Source organism: Mizuhopecten yessoensis, unplaced genomic scaffold (assembly GCF_002113885.1).
Source record: "Mizuhopecten yessoensis strain PY_sf001 unplaced genomic scaffold, ASM211388v2 scaffold11127, whole genome shotgun sequence".
NCBI classification, from domain to species: domain Eukaryota; kingdom Metazoa; phylum Mollusca; class Bivalvia; order Pectinida; family Pectinidae; genus Mizuhopecten; species Mizuhopecten yessoensis.
In genome coordinates, this window is record NW_018408893.1 from 210,553 (window position 1) to 233,953 (window position 23,401).

Genomic DNA, 23,401 nt, shown 5'->3' on the forward strand with positions numbered 1-23,401 from the left:
CAATAAACATTGTTAACTTGTCCAGTATTAATATATATCATGAAAATTCATGAGTTTTTCATTAAGAATTGTGGTTTCCTTGTGGTGGTGTGTGGTTTGTATTTGGTGATACAGTGGGGATATACAACAGTAGTTCACACAGTGCTATAGAACATAAAAAATTCCATGTAACAGGTCTCGTGTTTAAATATAGAATAACTTGTTTTTAATTAATGCTTTATAAAATTCTGTATCATTAATCAGAAAAGAAAGAAATTAAGGAATAAAAACAAAGTCAACACAATGGGGATACAATATTAGTAGATGACCCCAGGAAACTTTTGCTCGGTCATGATCATGGTCATTGACCTTTTACCAGTAAAATCCATATTAATAAAGTGTTATTTTCATTCTTCACATATGATCAACATATATTTTTTGTTGCTGTCATGAGAAGTGTGCACTCCTCATAAAGGGTAAAAAAGGTGAAAATTAAGTCATTCACCCCTGAACATTCATTATGAATTGGAAGAGTTCAAACGTGTCTTCAGGGGTGAATGAGTTAAAGTGTGTGAGNATTTTACTTCAGCTGTACAAAGGCCTCTTTGACATGTATACAGAGACAGGTCAAGTCTGACCCTTATGTCCATCACACACTCATCACTGCTAAATTAGCAGTCATATATGTAAAGCCACCATGAATAACGATGTCAATGTGAACATAGGTGATGGTAGGTGATGGTGATGACAAGTTTTCTAGGCTATGTCCCAAGGAGGCTGGACCTGGAAATCAGTAAGTTATATCATAGATTTCTCCCACCCTTTATAGATCTGTTTCCTATTATAACTGCAAGAGATTATCTCTTAGTTCATAGTGTTTATGGACATTAACGTACACAACACTTGTGACATCACAAGAAAAACAATCCAATAGTATAACTTTAATATATTAATACAGATGACGTCAGGTTATACTTCAACGTTTGGTGATAAAGCATTTTTTTTCACTAAAAATAAATGTAGACTTATAATTGTAAAAACTCATAAAACTTAAAGTATGTGGAAATGTGAACAAATGTGGAGAAGTGTTTTATAAGTGAGCCTACATTTAAGATGAGGGGGTTTATGTACATATATGTCTGTGGCCAGGGAAGTCTGTAAGATGGCCCATACTCAGTCTGTGGTTATACAGATAACAACTAATCTGCATTGTTAGGTTCCGGATACACTTATTTCCAGGGAAACAGCATATTGAAGTTTCCTTGACAAATCTGCATTGTTAGGTTCCTGGGCCTTTTGACCTTTTATGTTCCTGATACACTTATTTCCAGGGAAACAGCATATTGAAGTTTCCTTGACAAACTCCATTGTTAGGTTCCTGGGCCTTTTGACCTTAACTTATGTTCCTGATACACTTATTACCAGGGAAACAGCTTATTGAAGTTTCCTTGACAAATCTGCATTGTTAGGTTCCTGGGCTCTTTGACCTTAATTTATGTTCCTGATACACTTATTTCCAGGGGAACAGTTCATAGAAGTCTCCTTGACCCACCAGATCTGTGACCTCCACATACTCTATAGAATGTCCTGAGCTTTTTACATCCCCTAAGTTGATCTGAGTATAGTTTGAGATACCTTGTTATAGATGCATGTTTTCTTCGTACCTGACCACTGAGTTATATGTTCCTTGGTATGAAAATACAAATTTACAGTTTAGGTTTAATTAGGTCATTTAAAATCTATAAAATCTTTTCTTCTCAAAATTATCGACTTCCTGCTTAGTTATTTGGACATGGTAAAATGTATTTTGAATAAATATGGACTATCTGCAACTATTTATTTTTAAAATGTAGAATATTTATTTTGATTAATCATGAGATATAAACCACTCACAGAATGTCATTAAGTGTATTACTAGTTCATGGAAACAGACATTTTACACATATTCTGTGATGTTTTACACATGTTCTGTGATAATTCACACGTTTTGTGTGATGTTTTACACGTTTTGTGTGATGTTTTGCACTTGTTTCACACATTTTGTGTGATGCATTACACATTTTCTGTGATGTTTTACACATATATTGTCAGGTATACTGTGATCTCTATATACAGATACTGAGAATTAGAGATATACCTAATACATGGACATTGAGTTATAAATCAGACATATATACTGTGTCAAATGTCAAAACGTATAAACCACAGAATTATCTCCCCTAGTAACACCTGAGTTGCCCCGCAATGATTGATGGATAAATGTGTGCTGTAATTATCCTGTTTTTACAGTCATAGGCTATAAAGCACATATGGACTGGTTGATAATAACAACAAAAACATTAGAATAAACGAGCACTTTAATTTACAACATCTTTAATGTAAAAGTAAGGAGTTCAAGTTTTTATGAAATGAATCCTGTTTTGAATTTCTAATTAGATAGTTTTACAGCTGTACTTTATAATATATAGTATGATTAATGATGATCTGTATTGAAAAACAAAACAACACCCGTTAGCACCGTTTGATATGTGTGTCAAACATTGAGGTTTGTTTCCTTCTGAATACCTCCCCCACCTGTGTAGTGGTGACTGACGGACTGTAATTGGAATAGTGCTATGAATTAGCAGATCCTCCCACCATTTGTTATATGCTATTTATATATAATTAGGTTCCAGTAGATGTGAAATCACTTTTTAACGATGTCTTCAGACATCTGAGGCTGGGGGCACCTGTTAAAGGGTTGGTGTAGCCATCAGTAAACTACACAATCCAGCAACTTAGTATTTTTGAGGGAAAACGTTGCTGCATGCCTAGTGTACTGAAAATAGGACCCTTTCAATTTCCTTTCATTATTCAGAATCTATGTGTCCAACACAATTGTACTGTTGTGATATAGCAAGGTAAGTGTTTCTAATCTGTTGCTAAATGTAGTTCTATAATACCAAAAGGATTCCTGTTTCATGTCTTATACACTATTATAAAACAATTACCACTGGCTCTATGTTAATAGTTGGTTAGTTAAACAGTGTTACCTTTTATAACATGAAACTAATTGGTCAGCTATATAATGTTACCATTTATAACATGAAACTAATTGGTCAGCTATATAATGTAACTATTTATAACATGTTACTTATTGGTCACCTATATAATGTAACTATTTATAACATGTAACTCATTGATTAGCTATATATTGTAACTATAATGTTACTTATTGGTTAGTTAAACAGTGTTACCATTTATAACATGTAACTAATTGGTCAGCTATACAATGTAACTATTTATAACATGTTACTAATTGGTCAGCTATAAAATGTAACTATTTGTAACATGTTACTTATTGGTCAGCTATATAATGTTACCATTTATAGCATGTAACTAATTGGTCAGCTATGTAATGTAACTATTTATAACATGTTATTTATTGGTTAGTTAAACAGTGTTACCATTTATAACATGTAGCTAATTAGTCAGCTATATAATGAAACTATTTATAACATGCTACTTATTGGTCAGCTATATAATGTAACTATTTATAAATGTTACTAATTGGTCAGCTATATAATGTAACTATTTATAACATGTTACTAATTGGTCAGCTATATAATGTAACTATTTATAACATGCTACTTATTGGTCACCTATATAATGTAACTATTTATAAATGTTACTAATTGGTCAGCTATATAATATAACTGTTTATAACATGTTACTCATAAAGTTAGCTATATATTGTAACTATTTATAACATACAACTGATTAAAGATACAGGGTAGCATAATATGTTACTTAGTGGGGAGGATACAGGGTAGCACAACATATAACTAGTGAGTTAGATATACAGTGTAACACAACAGATTACTGCTGGGTCAGATATACAGTGTAACACAACAGGTTACTGCTGGGTCAGATATACAGTGTTACACCACATGTTACTACTGTGTCAGATATACAGTGTTACATAGCATGTTAATGCTGGGTCAGATATACAGTGTAACATAGCAGGTTACTGCTGGGTCAGGTATACAGTGTAACATAGCAGGCTACTGCTGGGTCAGATATACAGTGTAACAACAGGTTACTGCTGGGTCAGATATACAGTGTAACATAGCATGTTACTACTGGGTCAGCTATACAGTGTAACACAACAGGCTACTGCAGGGTCAGATATACAGTGTTACACCACAGGGTACTGCTGGGTCAGATATACAGTGTAACACAACAGGTTACTAGTGGGTCAGATATACAGTGTAACACAACAGGTTACTAGTGGGTCAGATATACAGTGTAACACAACAGGCTACTGCTGGGTCAGATATACAGTGTAACACAACAGATTACTGCTGGGTCAGATATACAGCGTAACACAACAGGCTACTGCTGGGTCAGATATACAGTGTGACACAACAGGCTACTGCTGGGTCAGATATACAGTGTAACATAGCAGGTTACTGCTGGGTCAGATATATAGTGTAACTTAGCATGTTACTACTGGGTCAGATATACAGTGTAACATAGCATGTTACTGCTGGGTCAGATATACAGTGTAACACAACAGGCTACTGCAGGGTCAGGTATACAGTGTTACATAGCATGTTACTTCTGGGTCAGATATACAGTGTAACACAACAGGCTACTGCTGGGTCAGATATACAGTGTAACACAACAGGCTACTGCTGGGTCAGATATACAGTGTAACATAGCAGGTTACTGCTGGGTCAGATATACAGTGTAACATAGCATGTTACTACTGGGTCAGATATACAGTGTAACATAGCAGGTTACTACTGGGTCAGATATACAGTGTAACACAACAGGCTACTGCTGGGTCAGATCCACAGTGTAACACAACAGTCTACTGCAGGGTCAGATATACAGTGTAACACAACAGGCTACTGCTGGGTCAGATCCACAGTGTAACACAGCAGTCTACTGCAGGGTCAGATATACAGTGTAACACAACAGGCTACTGATGGGTCAGATCCACAGTGTAACACAACAGTCTACTGCAGGGTCAGATATACAGTTTAACACAACAGGCTACTGCTGGGTCAGATATACAGTGTACCACAACAGGTTACTGCTGGGTCAGATATACAGTGTTACACAACATGCTACTGCTGGGTCAGATATACAGTGTAACACAACAGATTACTGCTGGGTCAGATATACAGTGTAACATAGCATGTTACTACTGGGTCAGATATACAGTGTAACATAGCATGTTACTGCTGGGTCAGATATACAGTGTAACATAAAATGTTACTGGTGGTCAGACAAATGGTGTTACATAACAATTTGTTACTACTGGGTAAGACATATACAGGTAACATAAAATGCTACTAGTTGGTTACTGCAGGGTCAGGTAAACAGTGTTTTACACTGCCAGATTGGGTTAAGGCAGAGATTGTGATTAGAACTGATCATAGCATGATAAAGGGGAATTTATATTGAAAGTTATAATCAACCATTAATTGGATGAGGATGGCTGTTGCTGTATGTTAGGGTGACTTATAAACTTGGTGCATTTTAAATAGAGAGCAATGTAGCAATTACAAATTGAATATCAAATCAACTGGAATTTTGTAGTGAAAATGATGTTTAATTACATTTTTTTTCCTTTTTGTTAATTTGTTTTAATCTCCAAAATTAATAACCCTATTAATCTGAAATAATGTTAAAGCTGGGATTCCTCCCTTGTTATCGGGATCTACACAGGTGTGCCGTATCTCCTGGGCATGATATGTCACTTGTATGTCTCTAGTCTCCTGGGGATGATATATATGTCATTTGTATGTCTCTAGTCTCCTGGGCTTGATATGTCACTTGTATGTCTCTAGTCTCTTGGGCATGATATGTCACTTGTATGTCTCTAGTCTCCTGTGTATGATATATATGTCATTTGTATGTCTCTAGTCTCCTGGGCATGATATATATGTCACTTGTATGTCTCTAGTCTCCTGGGTATGATATATATGTCATTTGTATGTCTCTAGTCTCCTGGGCATGATATGTCACTTGTATGTCTCTAGTCTCCTGGGTATGATATATATGTCACTTGTATGTCTCTAGTCTCCTAGGTATGATATGTCACTTGTATGTCTCTAGTCTCCTGGGCATGATATATATGTCACTTGTATGTCTCTAGTCTCCTGGATATGATATGTCACTTGTATGTCTCTAGTCTCATATTGCAGCTTCCAATGCAATCAAAATCGTTTCTATTTCTCTCAGAGATATTCCCTAAATTCTTGCTGCAATTGATTTTTATTTGTATGGTGCTGAAACTATGTGATAATGTATGGCGTTTACCCATTCTGTATGAATAAGTCAAATCCCTGGATAAATATAAACAGTGTTTCAGTTCCTAAAAGACTTTAGATAGTCTCTTCCAAAGTATCACTGTTTTGTTGAATCTGTGAGTCTGGATATTTTGGTGGAGGTGCTTTACAGATTTACCTACATTCATGTATGGCATGATTTAGAAACAACGACTCTGTGTACATGATACTGTTTGTAGCAGTAAAGTGTCCACTCATTCCCTCAGCTTTTAAATGGGAATCGGGAGAATGATGCGGCAACATTATGTATATCATTGTGTAATCCGTAGGGCCATTCACATGAGATAATTCTTGGCAGTTCTTCTATATGAATTAAATGTTCAAGAATTAATATTTGTCGCATGTCACTATAACTTTTTAGGTCTATTGTACCATATATGTATTGACACCGAAGGTATTGAATTTGTTCCCTGAATAGTCTTTATTTTCCTCAGTCTCCCCTGTAGTATGTACGTCATCCCAAGCTTTCTGTGTGTTTTACCAGATTGTACTTTTAGACCAACCTTTCCGTATCTCTATCCTCTGAAATATAATTGCAACTAAATATAAGTTTTTTGAGGTTTTTTACTTTGTGGATGTTTCCAGTAAACATCAAACATTTTAATGGCCAACTGTTATCTTTTATCAGAATGCACATGGCTTCAACAGGCCCGTCATTATAGGACAACCACAGGGACCTAGTGCATAGGGGAAAAGCCCTGAAAACAAGGATGGGGGAGTATATCACATAGGAGGGGTAAGGAAGGGGCCTAGAGAGAAATTTGTCACAGAGGGACGGATGAGAGCCCAGAAAATTAGGTTTGATGTATCACAAATGTCTGGTAAAGAGGGGGGGGGGGGCCTGAAGCCATCATGGAGGAGGGTCAGAAGAGGGGTTGAAGGGCAATAAACTATAGAGGGGGCCCAGAAAATGAGGGTTAATTGGTAAAATATCGAAAAGGGAAAGAGTTAAGGGAGGACGTGGAGAGCACAATCTCACACAGGAGGGGTAAAGAAAAAGCTGAGAGGGAGGGTAATGTATTGAAGGGTACGGGAAAGATATAGGGGAAAGGTAGGGGAGTAGTTACCGGAGGGTAATGTATCACACAGGAAGGGTTAGGGAAGTAGTTATCGGAGGGTAATGTATCACACAGGAAGGGTTAGGGGAGTAGTTATCGGAGGATAATGTATCACACAGGAAGGGTTAGGGAAGGATCTGATGGGTTATGTACACAATGGGGGTATATGTGACAGGATGGAGGGTAACAAACGAAATTAAGAGAAAGAATTTAGAAGGAGGTAGATAGTGTATGACAGGAATGGATTAAAGGGAGGGGCTTCATAGGTGCACTTCATATTAATTACAGATGAGGACATATATAAGGGCAGCTGAGTGGATCATAGAAATCAACTTGAAATACTTAAATCATATACATGGATCATGTTTGTATCAATCTAGGACATTTCACCGTTAAGCAGATTGTATATATATATAGCTCAATTTCTAATAAGATATCAAAGTGAAGTGTTTTTGTGCAGCTCGCGGTGGTGTACATTGTGCATTGTCTGAGCCGTCACGTCCGCCTGGGTAAGCAGTACATACTTAAGCCGTATTAACAATTAAAATCTCTAATCAGCACTTTCCTTCCTCCTTTACATGATGTGGATTTTCTAACACAGTTTTCTGGTAAGTCAAAGTTATACATTGGCCTCCAGTCAGCCTAGTATATGGTGTTACTCTGGTGTCATATACCTTTAACTGTTCTCTCATTCTTTGTACACTTCTAAAAGCTTTTTTGATTTCTCGTATTACTTATAAACGCGATGTCTCATGCCTCTTGGATATTTTAATCAATAGATTCACGTATATGAATCATAACACTTACTATTTTACACTAAATATAATGACAGGAATAAAATAATTCAAGTCTGTACATTAATAAAGACCGTCATGTGCAGGTTTTGGGAATATGCCACTGCTTCACCCAGGGGTAGAGTTGCGATATATCCCCTACACCTACAAATTCAATGACTCATCCCCCATCCTACCTTCACTTTGGATTCTGGATAAAATTGACTACATAGCACACAAATTAAAATTGACTACCTTAGGAACATATATTTTGGATTGAGCAGAAACAAGATATGTCTAAGAAAAAGTCCAAGCAGTTAGCAATGTTGATGACTGTTCCAATGAAACTTATTGATGTATAATGTATATGTGCTACTTGTATTGAAATGGAACATGTCTTATGCTGTTTCCTATAATTATGCATAGCAAATTAAGACGTAGAGGTTATTGCAATGTGGGTGGTCGGGTGGTGCAGTGGATAGCGCACTTGCCTTTCACCAAGGCGGCCAGGGTTCAATTCCCCGATCGGACGTGAAAAGGTTGGGGTCACCTGCCCGACCACGTGAGTTTTCTCCAGGTACTCCGGTTTCCTCCCACACTAAGACCCCCAGGCGCTAACATCCGGGCCAACAAGAGTGATTAATATAAGTTGAAATAACTTGTTTCATAATTGTTGTTAAATAAATAAAATTTATATTTATATTTGCAATGTAAAGGAAATAACTTGTAATGCGCTTAAGTCAGGGTAAGCCGTAGAGGTTATTGCAATGTGACGGAAGTAACTGGTAATGCACTTAAGTCAGGGTAAGCCGTAGAGGTTCTTGCAATGTGAAGGAAGTAACTGGTAATGCACTTAAGTCAGGGTAAGCCGTAGAGGTTATTGCAATGTGAAGGAAGAAACTTGTAATGCGCTTAAGTCAGGGTAAGCGGTGGATATATTGTGTTTGTGATTTACTGTAAAATACATGAGAGAGATTTGAGCTTATGAAATTTTAGTTTTAACTTTGTGGTTTAAAGTTTGTTCAGTTCAGCAACATTGACTATAGTATGATAGTATTATGTCAGTGAAGCATAATTCACACCCCTCTGCTTTTTTCAACACTTATTTAATGTTATTTGTGCCCCTTTTCCCAACACCCTCCATTCTGACCCCCTCCAGTTAACAAACTACGTATAAAGTACTATGTACTCTTAGCATTGGACACTGCAGTGTTGCAATCTGAAAATACTGCTTTAGAAAAAAGGGAGTTGTTTGAAATTCTCCCTGGGAATGTCTCTGACAGTTATGTCACCTTTACCATCACTGCCACAACCTTTTGTCAGTAAGTGCTTCCCTCAGTTGAATTTTCAAGAGTCTTAGGCACTAGATATGACAAATATGGTGTATGGAACTCACTGTAGAATTTTATCATTAGTCAATTATGATATCGGTAATACAAAATGCCTTTATTAGGATTGAATGTTCTATAATTTAGAACAGTAATAGGAACAGACAAAGACCTGCCACTGATGTGCAGAAACATGTCTGTCCTGATTAGTGGTGTAAGAGGGGTCAGTAGAACCCTATAAAATGGAAGGAGGTCTCCAAGGGGTCAATGTCAGTTCAAGGTCATTATTTGGGTTGGTGAGTAATCTCTTGGAATTATGGTTTAACACCTCAAGGTCAAGTATTTTATGTCGTACGGGTCATTTGAGGACCTTACTTTGAGCAACATTAAATTATCAGGTGGTAATTTATATTGATACAGCACAGACAAGTGAAAGTGTCTATGGAACCAGTTAGTGTAAAAAGGTACAAGGAAGGCATTCAAACTCTATAAGTGCATCATTGTGGAGGTACTCGAAGACTTCTTCATTTTTGTTTGGTTTTGAAAATATAATAAGAGTCCTTGTCTATAGCTATTGTGCAAAACAAAAAATATATTATAAAATTCCTAGTCTGAGCTGTTTATTTATAACAGTTTATAAAAATCATTAAATTCCTAGTCTCTAGCTATTGTACAGAACAGGTTAATGCTGTAACATAACATTGTATAATTTGATCACCCATAATTGATCTGTTATTGTTTCTAAATTACCTCATTTCTCCAATGGAATAAATAAGTATAAATTTTATTTTACCACAAATATGAAACATATTTCTCAACTTATATTTATCACTCTTGTTGGCCAATACCTTTGCACATCCGAATGGGGAGTCGAACACTGGCTGTCTCGGTGAAAGGCAAGTGCACTTTCCATTGCTGCACCACACCACTCCTCAACCATCTAGCTGACTTTTTGTATCTATATTGGACAGGAACAAACATGGCTAGATAGTTTTAACCTGAACATTCCTTGCAGAAGATAGGACATATTAGTGTTTTGTGTAATTCGTTACAATAACACAAATACAAGGTATGAGGATCATGGCTAATGGCCATATTCACAAGCTGATATCTGTGAAAAGCGACTTGTACAGCATAGCTGTGATCGTTTAGAAAGATATAACTTATGATTATTTGAATCTAATACATCATGTAACATTTCAATAATAAATAAAAAAAACTGTGCAAATCCCTCCTGATTTTAACTGTTGTAAAAAACAATGATTAATACCTTTCTTAAAGTACAGCTGACAGAATTAAATCATAATCTCTTTTCAGCTGATTTCCCCACTGAGATTTAAACGTGCTTCTGTTGATTTCCTGGAGCTGCACTTTAGCAGGGGAACCATAAGTGTTATAGAATAGCAGTACTGAAGAATTCAAACTCAGATGGAGGTTTAACTCACTTCTTTTAAAAGATTTAACCCTTTCACCCCTATGTAATGTGAATAAACTCTACCATGCATGCATTAATCTGGGTAAGTCCATTATGATTTATAGTGGTGAAAGGGTTAATGGGAAGATATTACCTGACACTGATACATGTAGTCAGATTGTATGTAGTTGCAGAATGTTGGAAAAAGGCAGCACGTCATATTGAACTGGAAAATGTTTCATTGTGTTCCTATATTACTCATTAAAACTTATAATACCATGTAGATGTCCTAATCTTAAAATGCACTTTTTGTATTGGTCCCACCATATATTTACAATACTCCTGTTAGAAGACTGTTAACAAAGAAAGAATGTAACTTGAAACTTCATTGATGGAAAGTAAACACTCAGCAATAATGCTGAAATGCATCAGCTAAGATTTTTTAAAAATCGTGACAAATACAGGGATAATTGCTGACAGTACACCTGATTTATGTGACACTATTTTTAAATTGGTGCTAAAAGACCATCAGTGTGACCAAATTAAATGGGAGGTATTGTAGGCTTAAAATTAAAGTTTTTATACTGTACTGAGAGTTATTTTTTTTCATTTATGATACACACAAATAATGCATTAATTATACCTATTCTACCATGTCATTATGTAATGGAATGTGCTTACATATGTACCTCTAATCCTATAAGGCAACATGTACATGACCTAGACAATCCAGCTATCAAGGTTGAGTGGATTAATGGCATATCTGTCCTCTATATATAGAAGTGTACTCTCTTACTCCCCTCAACCTAGGTCTAAAATAGGCTGTTTTTTCTGTAGGTAAACATTTGTCATACGCTGCTTCATTTTCACTTCACCAACAAGCTTTTCACTGCTGATTGCATGTTTTAAGGAAACTGCAGCTGGTGGTCCTATTCTGTACGTTAAACATGGATACATGTGGAAACAATTAGATACAATGTATGTACAAGTGTAGCCTCACTCAACCAATCAAAGCTCAAGATCAAATAGGACTCACCATACATCCACCTTACACTTTCATTGAATGTCAATTTTGATTTCTTTGTTTCACAACCACAATTGACACATTTAAAGAGTATATTTCGTTTCTAAAGAATTAATTTTACCTCTTAATTGTTGATAAAATATTAATCTTATCTCCGGCTAGTTTGTAGAACACATGATTTATGCAGGTTATGAATGATGTGTTGCTGGAGCAGGTAGATGAAATTAAAATATTGCATTGTCACTGTTTAAATTAGAATCGTGTGGTTGAAGACTTTAAAGGCAAGGTCTGGTGGTCAGGGAGAACTTAATACATTGTCTTTGTTAACAGTAGTCTGAAATGATAATTGTATGGCTTTTTTCCGGGTGTACACATTTGTCGATAAACAGGATTTTAAAAGTGTTAGATTTTTTTTTATATTTATTCTCTGACTGATAGGTGAAACTGTAGTTTGACCATAAAAGCATTTACATGTACCGAATTTGATTTATATAAGCTAGACGTGACAAACATTGATTTATTTTGTTGAGAATGTATGAAAGGTTTGGAGATCAGACAGGGTTCTTCGTTGATAGTTCTGACATTGTGTTCTGTAAATGGAGTTATCAACATGAGGTATGATACACGGACCATTCTGTGTGCTGAAGTCATTAGGGTTGACCTCAACACATCAGGGGTCACCTCAGTTGTCAGGTCAATACAACAGAGGTCAGGTGAGGTGTGTCTCTGGTAACATTATGTCCATAACATTCGTCTGATTGTTCAACATTAACAAATGGAGTTGTTGCCTTTATTTGATGTAGGATGCATTCCTTCTTGGGTAATGCGGGTAAATAAGCTTTCATTGTGAGATTTTTTGATGGATTATGTTACAGAGAAAGATGATTTTGTCATGCTACAAAACTAGTATATACATTTTTAAAAAATAATCCTGCTTTTTTATCTTAAGGACTGTAAATATAAGTCATAGAATTGATGTTCTTTTGGCATTATAGTGTCTGTAAATGTGAATTAATATGTATGAGTTATTGAGTTTTTCTTGATGGATGAATTCTGAACATGCAATGGCTAAGACAGCTGCTTAAAATGAGAAGATTGTGTGGAAAAAGAAGGATTGAATTGCCTGTTGATAAACATGCAGGGCTCACACTGGTTAAAATGAGGGAAAGGGGGCAAACAGAAGTGATGGTGTAAGGAGAGGTAGGGCACACACTGATAATGGTGTGGGGTAAGGTAGGACAAACACTGATAATGGTGTGGGGACAGGAAGAACAAACACTGATAATGGTGTGAGGACAGGAAGGACAAACACTGATTATGGTGTGAGGACAGGAAGGACTAACACTGATTATGGTGTGAGGGAAGTAAGGTTAAACACTAATAATAGTGAGGGGACAGGAAGGACAAACACTAATATTAGGGTGGGGACAGGAAGGACAAACACTAATAATAGTGTGGGGACAGGAAGGACAAACACTAATAAAAGTGTGGGGACAGGAAGGACAAACACTGATTATGGTGTGAGGTAAGTAAGGTTAAACACTAATAATAGTGTGGGGACAGGAAGGACAAACACTGATAATGGTGTGGGGACAGGTAAGACAAACACTAATAATGGTATGGGGACAGGAAGAACAAACACTGATAATGGTATGGGGTAAGGTAGGACAAACACTGATAATGGTGTGGGGTAAGGTAGGGCAAACACTGATAATGGTGTGGGCACAGGTAAGACAAACACTAATAATGGTATGGGGTAAGGTAGGACAAACACTGATAATGGTGTGGGGACAGGAAGAACAAACACTGTTAATGGTGTGAGGACAGGTAGGACAAACACTGATTATGGTGTGAGGACAGGAAGGACAAACACTGATTATGGTGTGAGGTAAGTAAGGTTAAACACTAATAATAGTGTGGGGACAGGAGGGACAAACACTGATAATGGTGTGGGGACAGGTAAGACAAACACTAATAATGATGTGGGGTAAGGAAGAGCAAGTGCTGATTATGGTATGTGGACCCCACAGGTAGGGAAAACACAGATAATGGTGTAGGGTAAGGAAGGACAAACACTAATAATGGTGTGGGGACAGGAAGGACAAACACTGATAATGGTGTGGGGAAAGGAAGAGTAAGCACTGATTATGGTATGGGGACCCCACAGATAGGGCAAACACTGATATTGGTGTGGGGACAGGAAGGACAAACACTGATAATGGTTTGGGGTAAGGAAGAGCAAGCACTGATTATGGTATGGGGACCCCACAGGTAGGACAAACACTGATTATGGTGTGGGGTAAGGCAAGGCAAAAACTGATTATGGTGTGGGGACAAGTAGGACAGTCACTGATAATGATGTGAGGACAGGTAGGGCAAACACTGATAATAATGTGGGTCATGGAGGACAAACACTGATAATGGTGTGAGGAAAGGAAGGGCAAACACTGATAATGGTGTGGGGTAAGGTAGGACAAACACTGATAATGGTGTGGGGAAAGGAAGGGCAAACACTGATAATAATGTGGGTCATGGAGGACAAACACTGATAATGGTGTGGGGTAACGTAGGACAATCACTAATAATGGTGTGAGGAAAGGAAGAACAATTACTGATTATGGTGTGGGGTAAGGTAGGACAAACACTGATGATGGTTTGGGGTAACGTAGGACAATCACTGATAATAGTGTGGGGACAGGAAGGACAAACACTGATAATGGTGTGGGGACAGGTAGGACAAACACTGATAATGGTGTTGGGAAAGGTAGGACAAACACTGATAATGGTGTGGGGTAAGGTAGGACAAACACTGATAATGGTGTGGGGTAACGTAGGACAATCACTAATAATGGTGTGAGGAAAGGAAGAACAAACACTGATAATGGTGTGGGGAAAGGAAGGACAAACACTGATAATGGTGTGGGGACAAGAAGGACAAACACTGATTATGGTGTGAGGACAGGAAGGACAAACACTGATAATGATGTGGGGTAAGGTAAGACAAACACTGATAATGGTGTGGGGTAAGGTAGGACAAACACTAATAATGGTGTGGGGTAACGTAGGACAATCACTAATAATGGTGTGAGGAAAGGAAGAACAAACACTGATAATGGGGTGGGGAAAGGAAGGACAAACACTGATAATGGTGTGGGGTAAGGTAGGACAAACACTAATAATGGTGTGGGGACATGTAGGGCAAAAACTGATTATGGTGTGGGGACAGGTAGGACAAGCACTGATAATGGTGTGGGGAAAGGTAGGACAAACACTGATAATGGTGTGGGGTAACGTAGGACAAACACTGATAATGGTGTTGGGTAAGGTAGGACAAACACTGATGATGGTTTGGAGACATGTAGGGCAAAAACTGATTATGGTGTGGGGACAGGTAGGACAAGCACTGATAATGGTGTGGGGAAAGGAAGGACAAACACTGATAATGGTGTGGGGAAAGGTAGGACAAACACTGATAATGGTGTGGGGAAACGTAGGACAATCACTGGTAATGGTGTGGGGTAAGGTAGGACAATCACCGGTAATGGTGTAAGGAAAGGAAGAGCAATTACTGATTATGGTGTGGAGTAAGGTATGACAAACACATATAATGGTGTAGGTAAGGTAGGACAAACACTGATGATGGTTTGGGTAAGGTAGGACAAACACTAATAATGGTGTGGGGACATGTAGGGCAAACACTGATAATGATGTGAGGACAGGTAGGGCAAACACTGATAATGGTGTGGGGACAGGTAGGGCAAAAACTGATAATGTTGTGAGGACAGGTAGGACAATCACTGATAATGGTGTGGGGACAGGTAGGGCAAAAACTGATAATGGTGTTGGGAAAGGTAGTACAAACAACGGTAATGGTGTTGGTCAGGTAGGACAATCACTGATAATGGTGTGGGGACAGGTAGGACAAACACTGATAATGTTGTGGGGACATGTTTGGCAAACATTGATAAGGATGTGGGGTAAGGAAGGACAAACACACATAATGGTGCTGGGACAGGTAGGACAAACACTGATAATAGTGTGGGGACAAAAAGGACAAACACTAATAATGGTGTGGGGAAAGGTATGACAAACACTGATAATGATGTGGGGACAGGTAGGACAAACAACGGTAATGGTGTTGGTCAGGTAGGACAATCACTGATAATGGTGTGGGGACAGGTAGGACAAACACTGATAATGGTGTTGGGACAGGTAGGACAAACACTGATAATGGTGTTGGGACAGGTAGGACAGACACTGATGATGGTGTGGGGAAAGGAAGGACAAACACTGCTAATGGTGTGGGGAAAGGTAGGACAATCACTGATAATGTTGTGGGGACATGTTTGGCAAACATTGATAAGGATGTGGGGTAAGGAAGGACAAACACTCATAATGGTGTTGGGACAGGTAGGACAAACACTGATAATAGTGTGGGGACAACAAGGACAAACACTAATAATGGTGTGGGGAAAGGTATGACAAACACTGATAATGATGTGGGGACAGGTAGGACAAACAACGGTAATGGTGTTGGTCAGGTAGGACAAACACTGATAATGATGTGGGTCAGGTAGGCCAAACACTGATAATGATGTGGGCCAGGTAGGCCAAACACTGATAATGGTGTGGGGAAAGGAAGGACAAACATTGATAATGATGTGGGTCAGGTAGGACAAACACTGATAATGATGTGGAGGAACGTAGAAAGGAAATCAATGGTGAATGTTGAAAAAAAAAGCAAATGGTTATAGTGGTGTGGAGATTGGTAGGGGGCAAATCACGGGTGAACATGTGAGAAAAGATTGGAGAACTGTCACTATAATGGTGATGTGGAGAATTAGGGAGGGAAACACCCGGTGAGGGTTTTTGAAAAGGACACAGACAAATACCGGAAATTATATTGGAAATGGAGGAGAACAAACTCTTGCACATTTTGTGTAATTGCGTGAGGAAAAGTAGAAGCCTAATGCGGTGATTGTATTGGAAATGGATGAGGACTAAGGCTGTTAATTGTATAGAAAAATGAGAGGCAACCTCTGGTTATGTGTGGGGAAGAGATGAAGGCAATACATAGATACCTGTTGATGGTGTAGGTGAAGGTGGTTGGCAATCCTACTGATGGGGTAGGACGTAGGAAAGGAGAGGAAAGCAGATATTGGTGACATACCATGATTTTTGCTGCAAGGGAAGGTGTGAGGGATGGGCAAAATGCAAGCACTGAAAAATCAAATTGTGTGAAATGAGAGTGCATCTTAACACTGGATAACAGGAAGACTTAGATTAACAATTGATATGTATTTGCCGAGGATGCTGCTCAGACACATTTATCTTCCTACTCGGTAAGGGGGTATACTTTATGTAGCAGTCGGCTACTGGTGGAATAAGGGAGGTAACCCTGTCAAGATTAATAGGAGCTTGGAACATTTTTCATTTTTTTCCCCTATTTCTGTTATTTTAATGTGCAATGTTGCCACACTTCTTCTGATAGAACTTTTCGTATGAAAATAAGCAATGAAAAGGGTATTTACATTAGGCAAGTAGTTGCCTTTCGTATGTTTATTTGTTATCTTATCTTTCAACTCCGTCTTATTTCGCCTGAAAACGCCACACTATAAAGTTTTGTTTTGTAAAACAACCGCCACAATCACCGTATGATTCTTCCCTACTTAAACCACGCCCAGCTTAATCTGTACACATTACGTAGGTATAATTATGAAGAGATGCATCTGAATTAGCCCCCTACAGGCAGTGCCTATATACACGTACTTTGGTGCCTAGAATCAGCAAACTTTCTTCATTGGCGCAATCTATATACATTAAAGTGTAAATTATCTGCACGTTGCAGAGCTGGTGTACATCAATCTAGTAAATCTATCAGCACTTCATAAACCTATCCATTTATTCAAGCGGCAGATCGGGTTATCTTTACTGGTGGGAATCATGAATTAGTTTTGATAACGTGTCAATGGAAGCATGTGTGAATTGTTAGCTCGCTACATGAGGGTGCATGCATCATCAGTCACACTTGATAGTGCGTGGCAAACTATAGCTACAGTTCCTCCCCTTAATTATCAGGCTCCCTGTAAATAGTCATAAACTATTCACTTGATGATTGAGAAATAAGTTGTACCCCCATTGAACCGTCTAGTGTCTTGCCATTCATTTATATTTAACTAGCCTTTTTAGGTCCCCCACACACACCCACACCCACACCCTGTCTCCTTAGGATGGGCTTGTTTGGTCACATGGTTGAGAGAGGTAAATTGAATTTCCTCTTGGGGCAAAACAGTGCACCAGAGCAGTGACTATAGTTAAATGTTCTTACAAATATTAAGGAGAAGCATCATTCTAACTTGCTAAACGTACAACGAACCATTTCGTCTTTCTACATTTCAAATCACTTGACCAACAGTTCTTGAGTTCATCTAGACTCCATTTAATCAGCACCACAGCCCATCAATTCACTCTCCTAGGTTGTTACCAACTCATATAGACTTCTACTTATAACAACAACATCCCATCAATTTACACTCCTAGTTTGTTACCAACACAAACAAATTAGAGTTCATATAGACTTCTACTTATAACAACAACATCCCATCAATTCACATTCCTAGTTTGTTACCAACACAAACATTTCTAGAGTTCATATATACTTCTACTTATAACAACAAGATCCCATCAATTCACACTCCTAGGTTGTTACCAACACAAACAAATTAGAGTTCATATAGACTTCTAATTAAAACTTTGTCATCCCATCAATTCACACCCCTAGTTTGTTACCAACACAAACATTTCTAGAGTTCATATATACTTCTACTTATAACAACAAGATCCCATCAATTCACACTCCTAGGTTGTTCCAACACAAACGTTTCTAGAGTCCATATAGACTTCTACTTATGACAACAACATCCCATCAATTCACACTCCTAGGTTGTTACCAACACAAACAAATTAGAGTTTATATAGACGTATACTTATAACAACAACATCCCATCAATTCACACTCCTAGTTTGTTTCCAACACAAACGTTTCTAGAGTTCATATAGACTTCTACTTATGACAACAACATCCCATCAATTCACTCTCCTAGGTTGTTCCAACACAAACGTTTCTAGAGTCCATATAGACTTATACTTATTAACAACAACATCCCATCAATTCACTCTCCTAGGTTGTTCCAACACAAACGTTTCTAGAGTGCATATAGACTTCTACTTATGACAACAACAGCCCATAAAATCACACTCCTAGGTTGTTACCAACACAAACGTTTCTAGAGTTCATATAGACCTCTACTTATAACAACAACATCCCATCAATTCACTCTCCTAGGATGTTCCAACACAAACGTTTCTAGAGTCCATAAATACTTTTACTTATGACAACAGCCCATCAATTCACACTCTTAAGTTGTTACCAACAAAAACATTTCTAGCTAGAGTTCATCTTGGTTTCAACTAATCAACACCCACACCCGTCAATTCACACTCCTAGTTTGGAAATAAAGCACAAACTCCTAGACTACAACAACCAACACACAAGAAACCATATCCGTACAAATTGACAATTATTCATTCCTAAAATCCTAAAACGTAACCAACAAACGTTCGTAAGTACCAAGCTTTCTACCAAAGAGTATAGCTACGTGTGTCTCATTCAATGAATTGATCTTTTTAAAGTTCAAGTTACTTAACATGTTTATCCTAACTGTCATGTCATTTCTGGTTGTAGGTTTGTCGTGGAGATGTAGGCAGGAACCGGAACGTCTCAGTAAACAAGAAATAGTCTCGTCTTGAGTTTCCGCAGCCGGTGCCCCTAAAAGGGATATACCCAGATCACCACCAGCCATGGAGAAAACCATTATCCGAGCAAATGGCACCTTCAACCTGACATTTAACAACTCGTACTTCTACGACGTGTACTGGCAGTATGACTATGACGAGCTACCATGCATGTTCTCTCCTGATTATAAAAATGGCACTACCTCCTCTATGTTGAGGAGTAGTCCCAGCTACAACCTTCTATTCAAGGTGCTTCTACCAATCATCTGTGTGAGTGGTATCGTAGGAATCATTCTCACAGTCATGGTGCTCAGTCGAAAGAACATGTGTACTTCAACCAACTGCTATCTGACATCCTTGTCCATCGCAGACCTCGGATTCCTTGTCATACTGTCGACAAAGTTCCTGGAGTATCGCATAACTGGTTACCCGTTCCATGTGTTCGATATATATTTCACCTACGCTCAAATATTTCTGCACACATTCCTTCTGGCCTCTGTATGGTTAACTGTTATGCTTGCCATAGAACGTTACATAGCGATTTGCCATCCGCTGAGAGCTATATCAATATGTACAGTGCGTCGGGCTCGGATAATCATCGTCGTTATATTTGTATTCTCCTTTTATTGCCGCGTTCCAAACTTCTTTGAACAGGAAATAAAAACGGTGACACCTTGCCCGGGTTATCCAGAGTTTCGACATATGGTTCTGACGAAACTTGGACAAAATCTAACTTACAAGATATCCTACGCCTGGGTAGTGGACTGCATTATTTGTGCTATTCTCCCATTTATAGCTTTACTGTTCCTCAATATCAGACTGATTATAGAAATCCGCAAGTCCACAAAGTATCTCAGATATCACCTGGGAACAGACAGTAACATGCAGAACGCGGTAAGTAATGAACAACTCAAGATCACAATGATGTTGATCAGTATCATCTTTGTGTTCTTCGTCTGCCAGGCTCCCTATGTTATAACGATGGCGTACAGAAACATCCATCAATATACCTCTCGCACAATCCTCCGCTCTCTCACAATGGAGATCGTGGCAGATGCCACCATCTTCATGCTGGCGCTCAAATCTGCAATCAACTTCATCCTGTACTGTTGGTTCAGCGAAAAGTTTTGGAATACCTTTAAACGTGCTTTCTTCATTCGGTACTGTCTGCGACTTTATAAAACCAGGCGGCATAATGGCCATACTGTCCACTCGGCAGACCAAACTGGCAGCCATAGCGCTCGCAAGGCATCTTGTATGACTAAAGACACCATTTGCTGAGCAGCTCCTATGTAATGGGGCACAAGATAATCAAAATTATATGTTTCAGGTTTCAGAAATAAATGACAGTGACTTTGTTGGAACATCTCTTCTTTTCTCTTCAAATTTTGAAAAATAATTGAATTGAGTTCTATTCCTTTTCGGAAAATGGATCAGAGTTGTATTTGATTACAGTTTGCCTTTATGTTATATAATACCCGCCATGTTAAACATTTCTTGTCGTGTGAATTGTATATATAATGTTGATGTTTATTTAGAAAGTGAAAATCGACATTTCGTGACTTACTCAGTGGCAGCTAGAAAATAGGGAAAATATTTCCGCCAACATCAACCAGTAGATTAAATTGAATATATTCTCGAATGATCTTTTCATTTGAAGCGTTTTTGAAACCTGAAACACATAGCTGGTTTTCTGTGTTTATTGTATACGATAATTATTAACTGATTGCTATTGACAGGCAACCTTAAACAACTTGTAGAGGGCTACATTATAGTTGGTGCACAATTGTAACATACCCTATTATTATTTAAAAGCAAACTAGTTGCAGCTTTAGAAATTGTTTCAAGGAAAACAGAAATCCGACGATACCCTGTCATTGTTGTTATTCTACTATAGTAAAATGTTTCTAGAAGAATAGAACGTATATGGACCATGTTGAAATATATATATTTACCAGTTTAAAGTCAATCGCCGTTAAAATTGTATTGCAATTGTATGAATGCTGACAAAGATTAGTTTCGTATGTATATTGTGCCTATATTATTACAGAATTTTCTGTGGCCTTTGTGAATTATGATTCAATGATGTGGTATTGTTTTAAAAACAATACTTAACAGGGAATATGAGCTTAGATTGGATACCACCTTACCATAATTTACATCTCCTTTGCACACAACTAACATGAATAACAATTGTTTAAATCAAAAGTAAACTTTATTTCAATAATTTTGAAACAAATTATGAAACTTGTATTAATCACTTTGGTCGGCCAGGATAGAAGCACGAAATGGGTCTTAATGTGAGAGGAAACCAGAGTGCACAGGGAAATCCAACGTGGACTGGCATATTACCAAATACCTTTTTACGTTCGATAGGGGAATCGAGCTCCGAGCGGTCTTGGTGAGTTCTATGGTGCGTTTCAATGCGCCTGCCGACCACCTTGCTGATATTAAGATTTTATAGATTGAGCATTTAAAAAAAATGTTAGTGATCAATCAAGAACTAAAGGAGGATATATGTCGCATGTAAAATAGATAGAATTTGTATAATAGAATGTACCAATAACCTTAAATTGGTTCACCATATTTTTGAAATACAAAGTCAATTTTTAAGAACTCTTGCGCTGATTTGGTAGACGTATCTTCAATTGGTCGTTTTCAAAATTCTTGGTATGGCCCTGTCTGGTCTCTCCACATTTCTGTACATAAGTATAGTACACTTGCTATTTGTCACTGGTAGAAGTAATATACGCTTGTGAAACTCGTATAGTGATTAAAAATTAAGTCTTGAAATTGATAAATATGACCATTCAAGCATAATCCATATACATCACAAAAGGAAAAACAGAAACACATAGTACACACTATTCATTCATCACCTTTTGGAACGAAAAGAAACATGAACCGATATAAGTCAAGGCGTAAAATCTTGACTATATTTTGATCAAGATAATGAGGACAGACTAAAAACATTATATACCCATTTATGTACAAATAAGTATTATTTTCCTGTACGTAGTCGGAATGTAGAATGAGTGTATCTGTGTACACACTAAACAGTATGTTTTTTTGTGTTATATAGTCTATGAAACCCATATATTATCCAAAAGATATATTTATGTCGATGTAAAATCATTGTGATATTTTGTTCTCATCGCATTTTTGATTGATTGATTTATGTGCAAATTTCAATACATCAATGAACAAAATAAAGAATGATTATTAAATCTTATTTCCTGCGTTGCTGATATATGCCCAGTGTGCGAACAAAATATGAATATTAAATTGTGCTTTTTAAAGTTACCGTCTGTATTATTTTTAGTGGAAGGAAAATAGAAGTCGAAGACAAAGAAGATTAACTGCAATTTCAGCTGTGAAACTCAAAATTCAATCCAATTTTACAAAATATCTCAATAAATAAATGGTGTGTAAATCGGATGAATGGCTTTGTCTAGCGGAACAACAATGGCGTCCAACGTTGTCTTTGACAAACGTTATTTAAATTTGATATTTTGCTGGGTTTTTTTTATTTTTTTTCTTCAAACTTTTTGTTACATCTACATCAAACAGACATTACACACAAACTCTCACTTGTAGACAGAAGCACGCGTTTCTCAATCATCATCATTTATACTCATTGAAAAGCATCGTCTTTATCATCCTCATCATCATCACCATCATCCTCTGTAC

The 23,401-nt window shown here is 37.6% G+C and overlaps 1 protein-coding gene across 5 annotated transcripts in view; it reads left to right on the plus strand.

Annotated features, from left to right (window-relative positions):
- The window catches only part of LOC110466282 (FMRFamide receptor-like), a 61,060-nt gene extending 38,178 nt beyond the window's left edge, over nucleotides 1-22,882 (plus strand). For 3 of the 5 annotated variants that reach the window (XM_021522684.1, XM_021522683.1, XM_021522685.1), the window contains exon 2: nucleotides 19,662-22,882. In XM_021522684.1, the coding sequence (XP_021378359.1) occupies nucleotides 19,778-20,992 (1,215 nt within the window). In that variant the 5' untranslated portion in view covers nucleotides 19,662-19,777 and the 3' untranslated portion in view covers nucleotides 20,993-22,882. Of the gene's footprint in view, nucleotides 1-750; nucleotides 773-7,938; nucleotides 7,987-19,661 lie in introns of those variants that run through there. The other 2 variants (XM_021522687.1, XM_021522686.1) reach the window with 2 other exon arrangements.
- The last annotated feature ends 519 nt before the right edge of the window (nucleotides 22,883-23,401 follow it).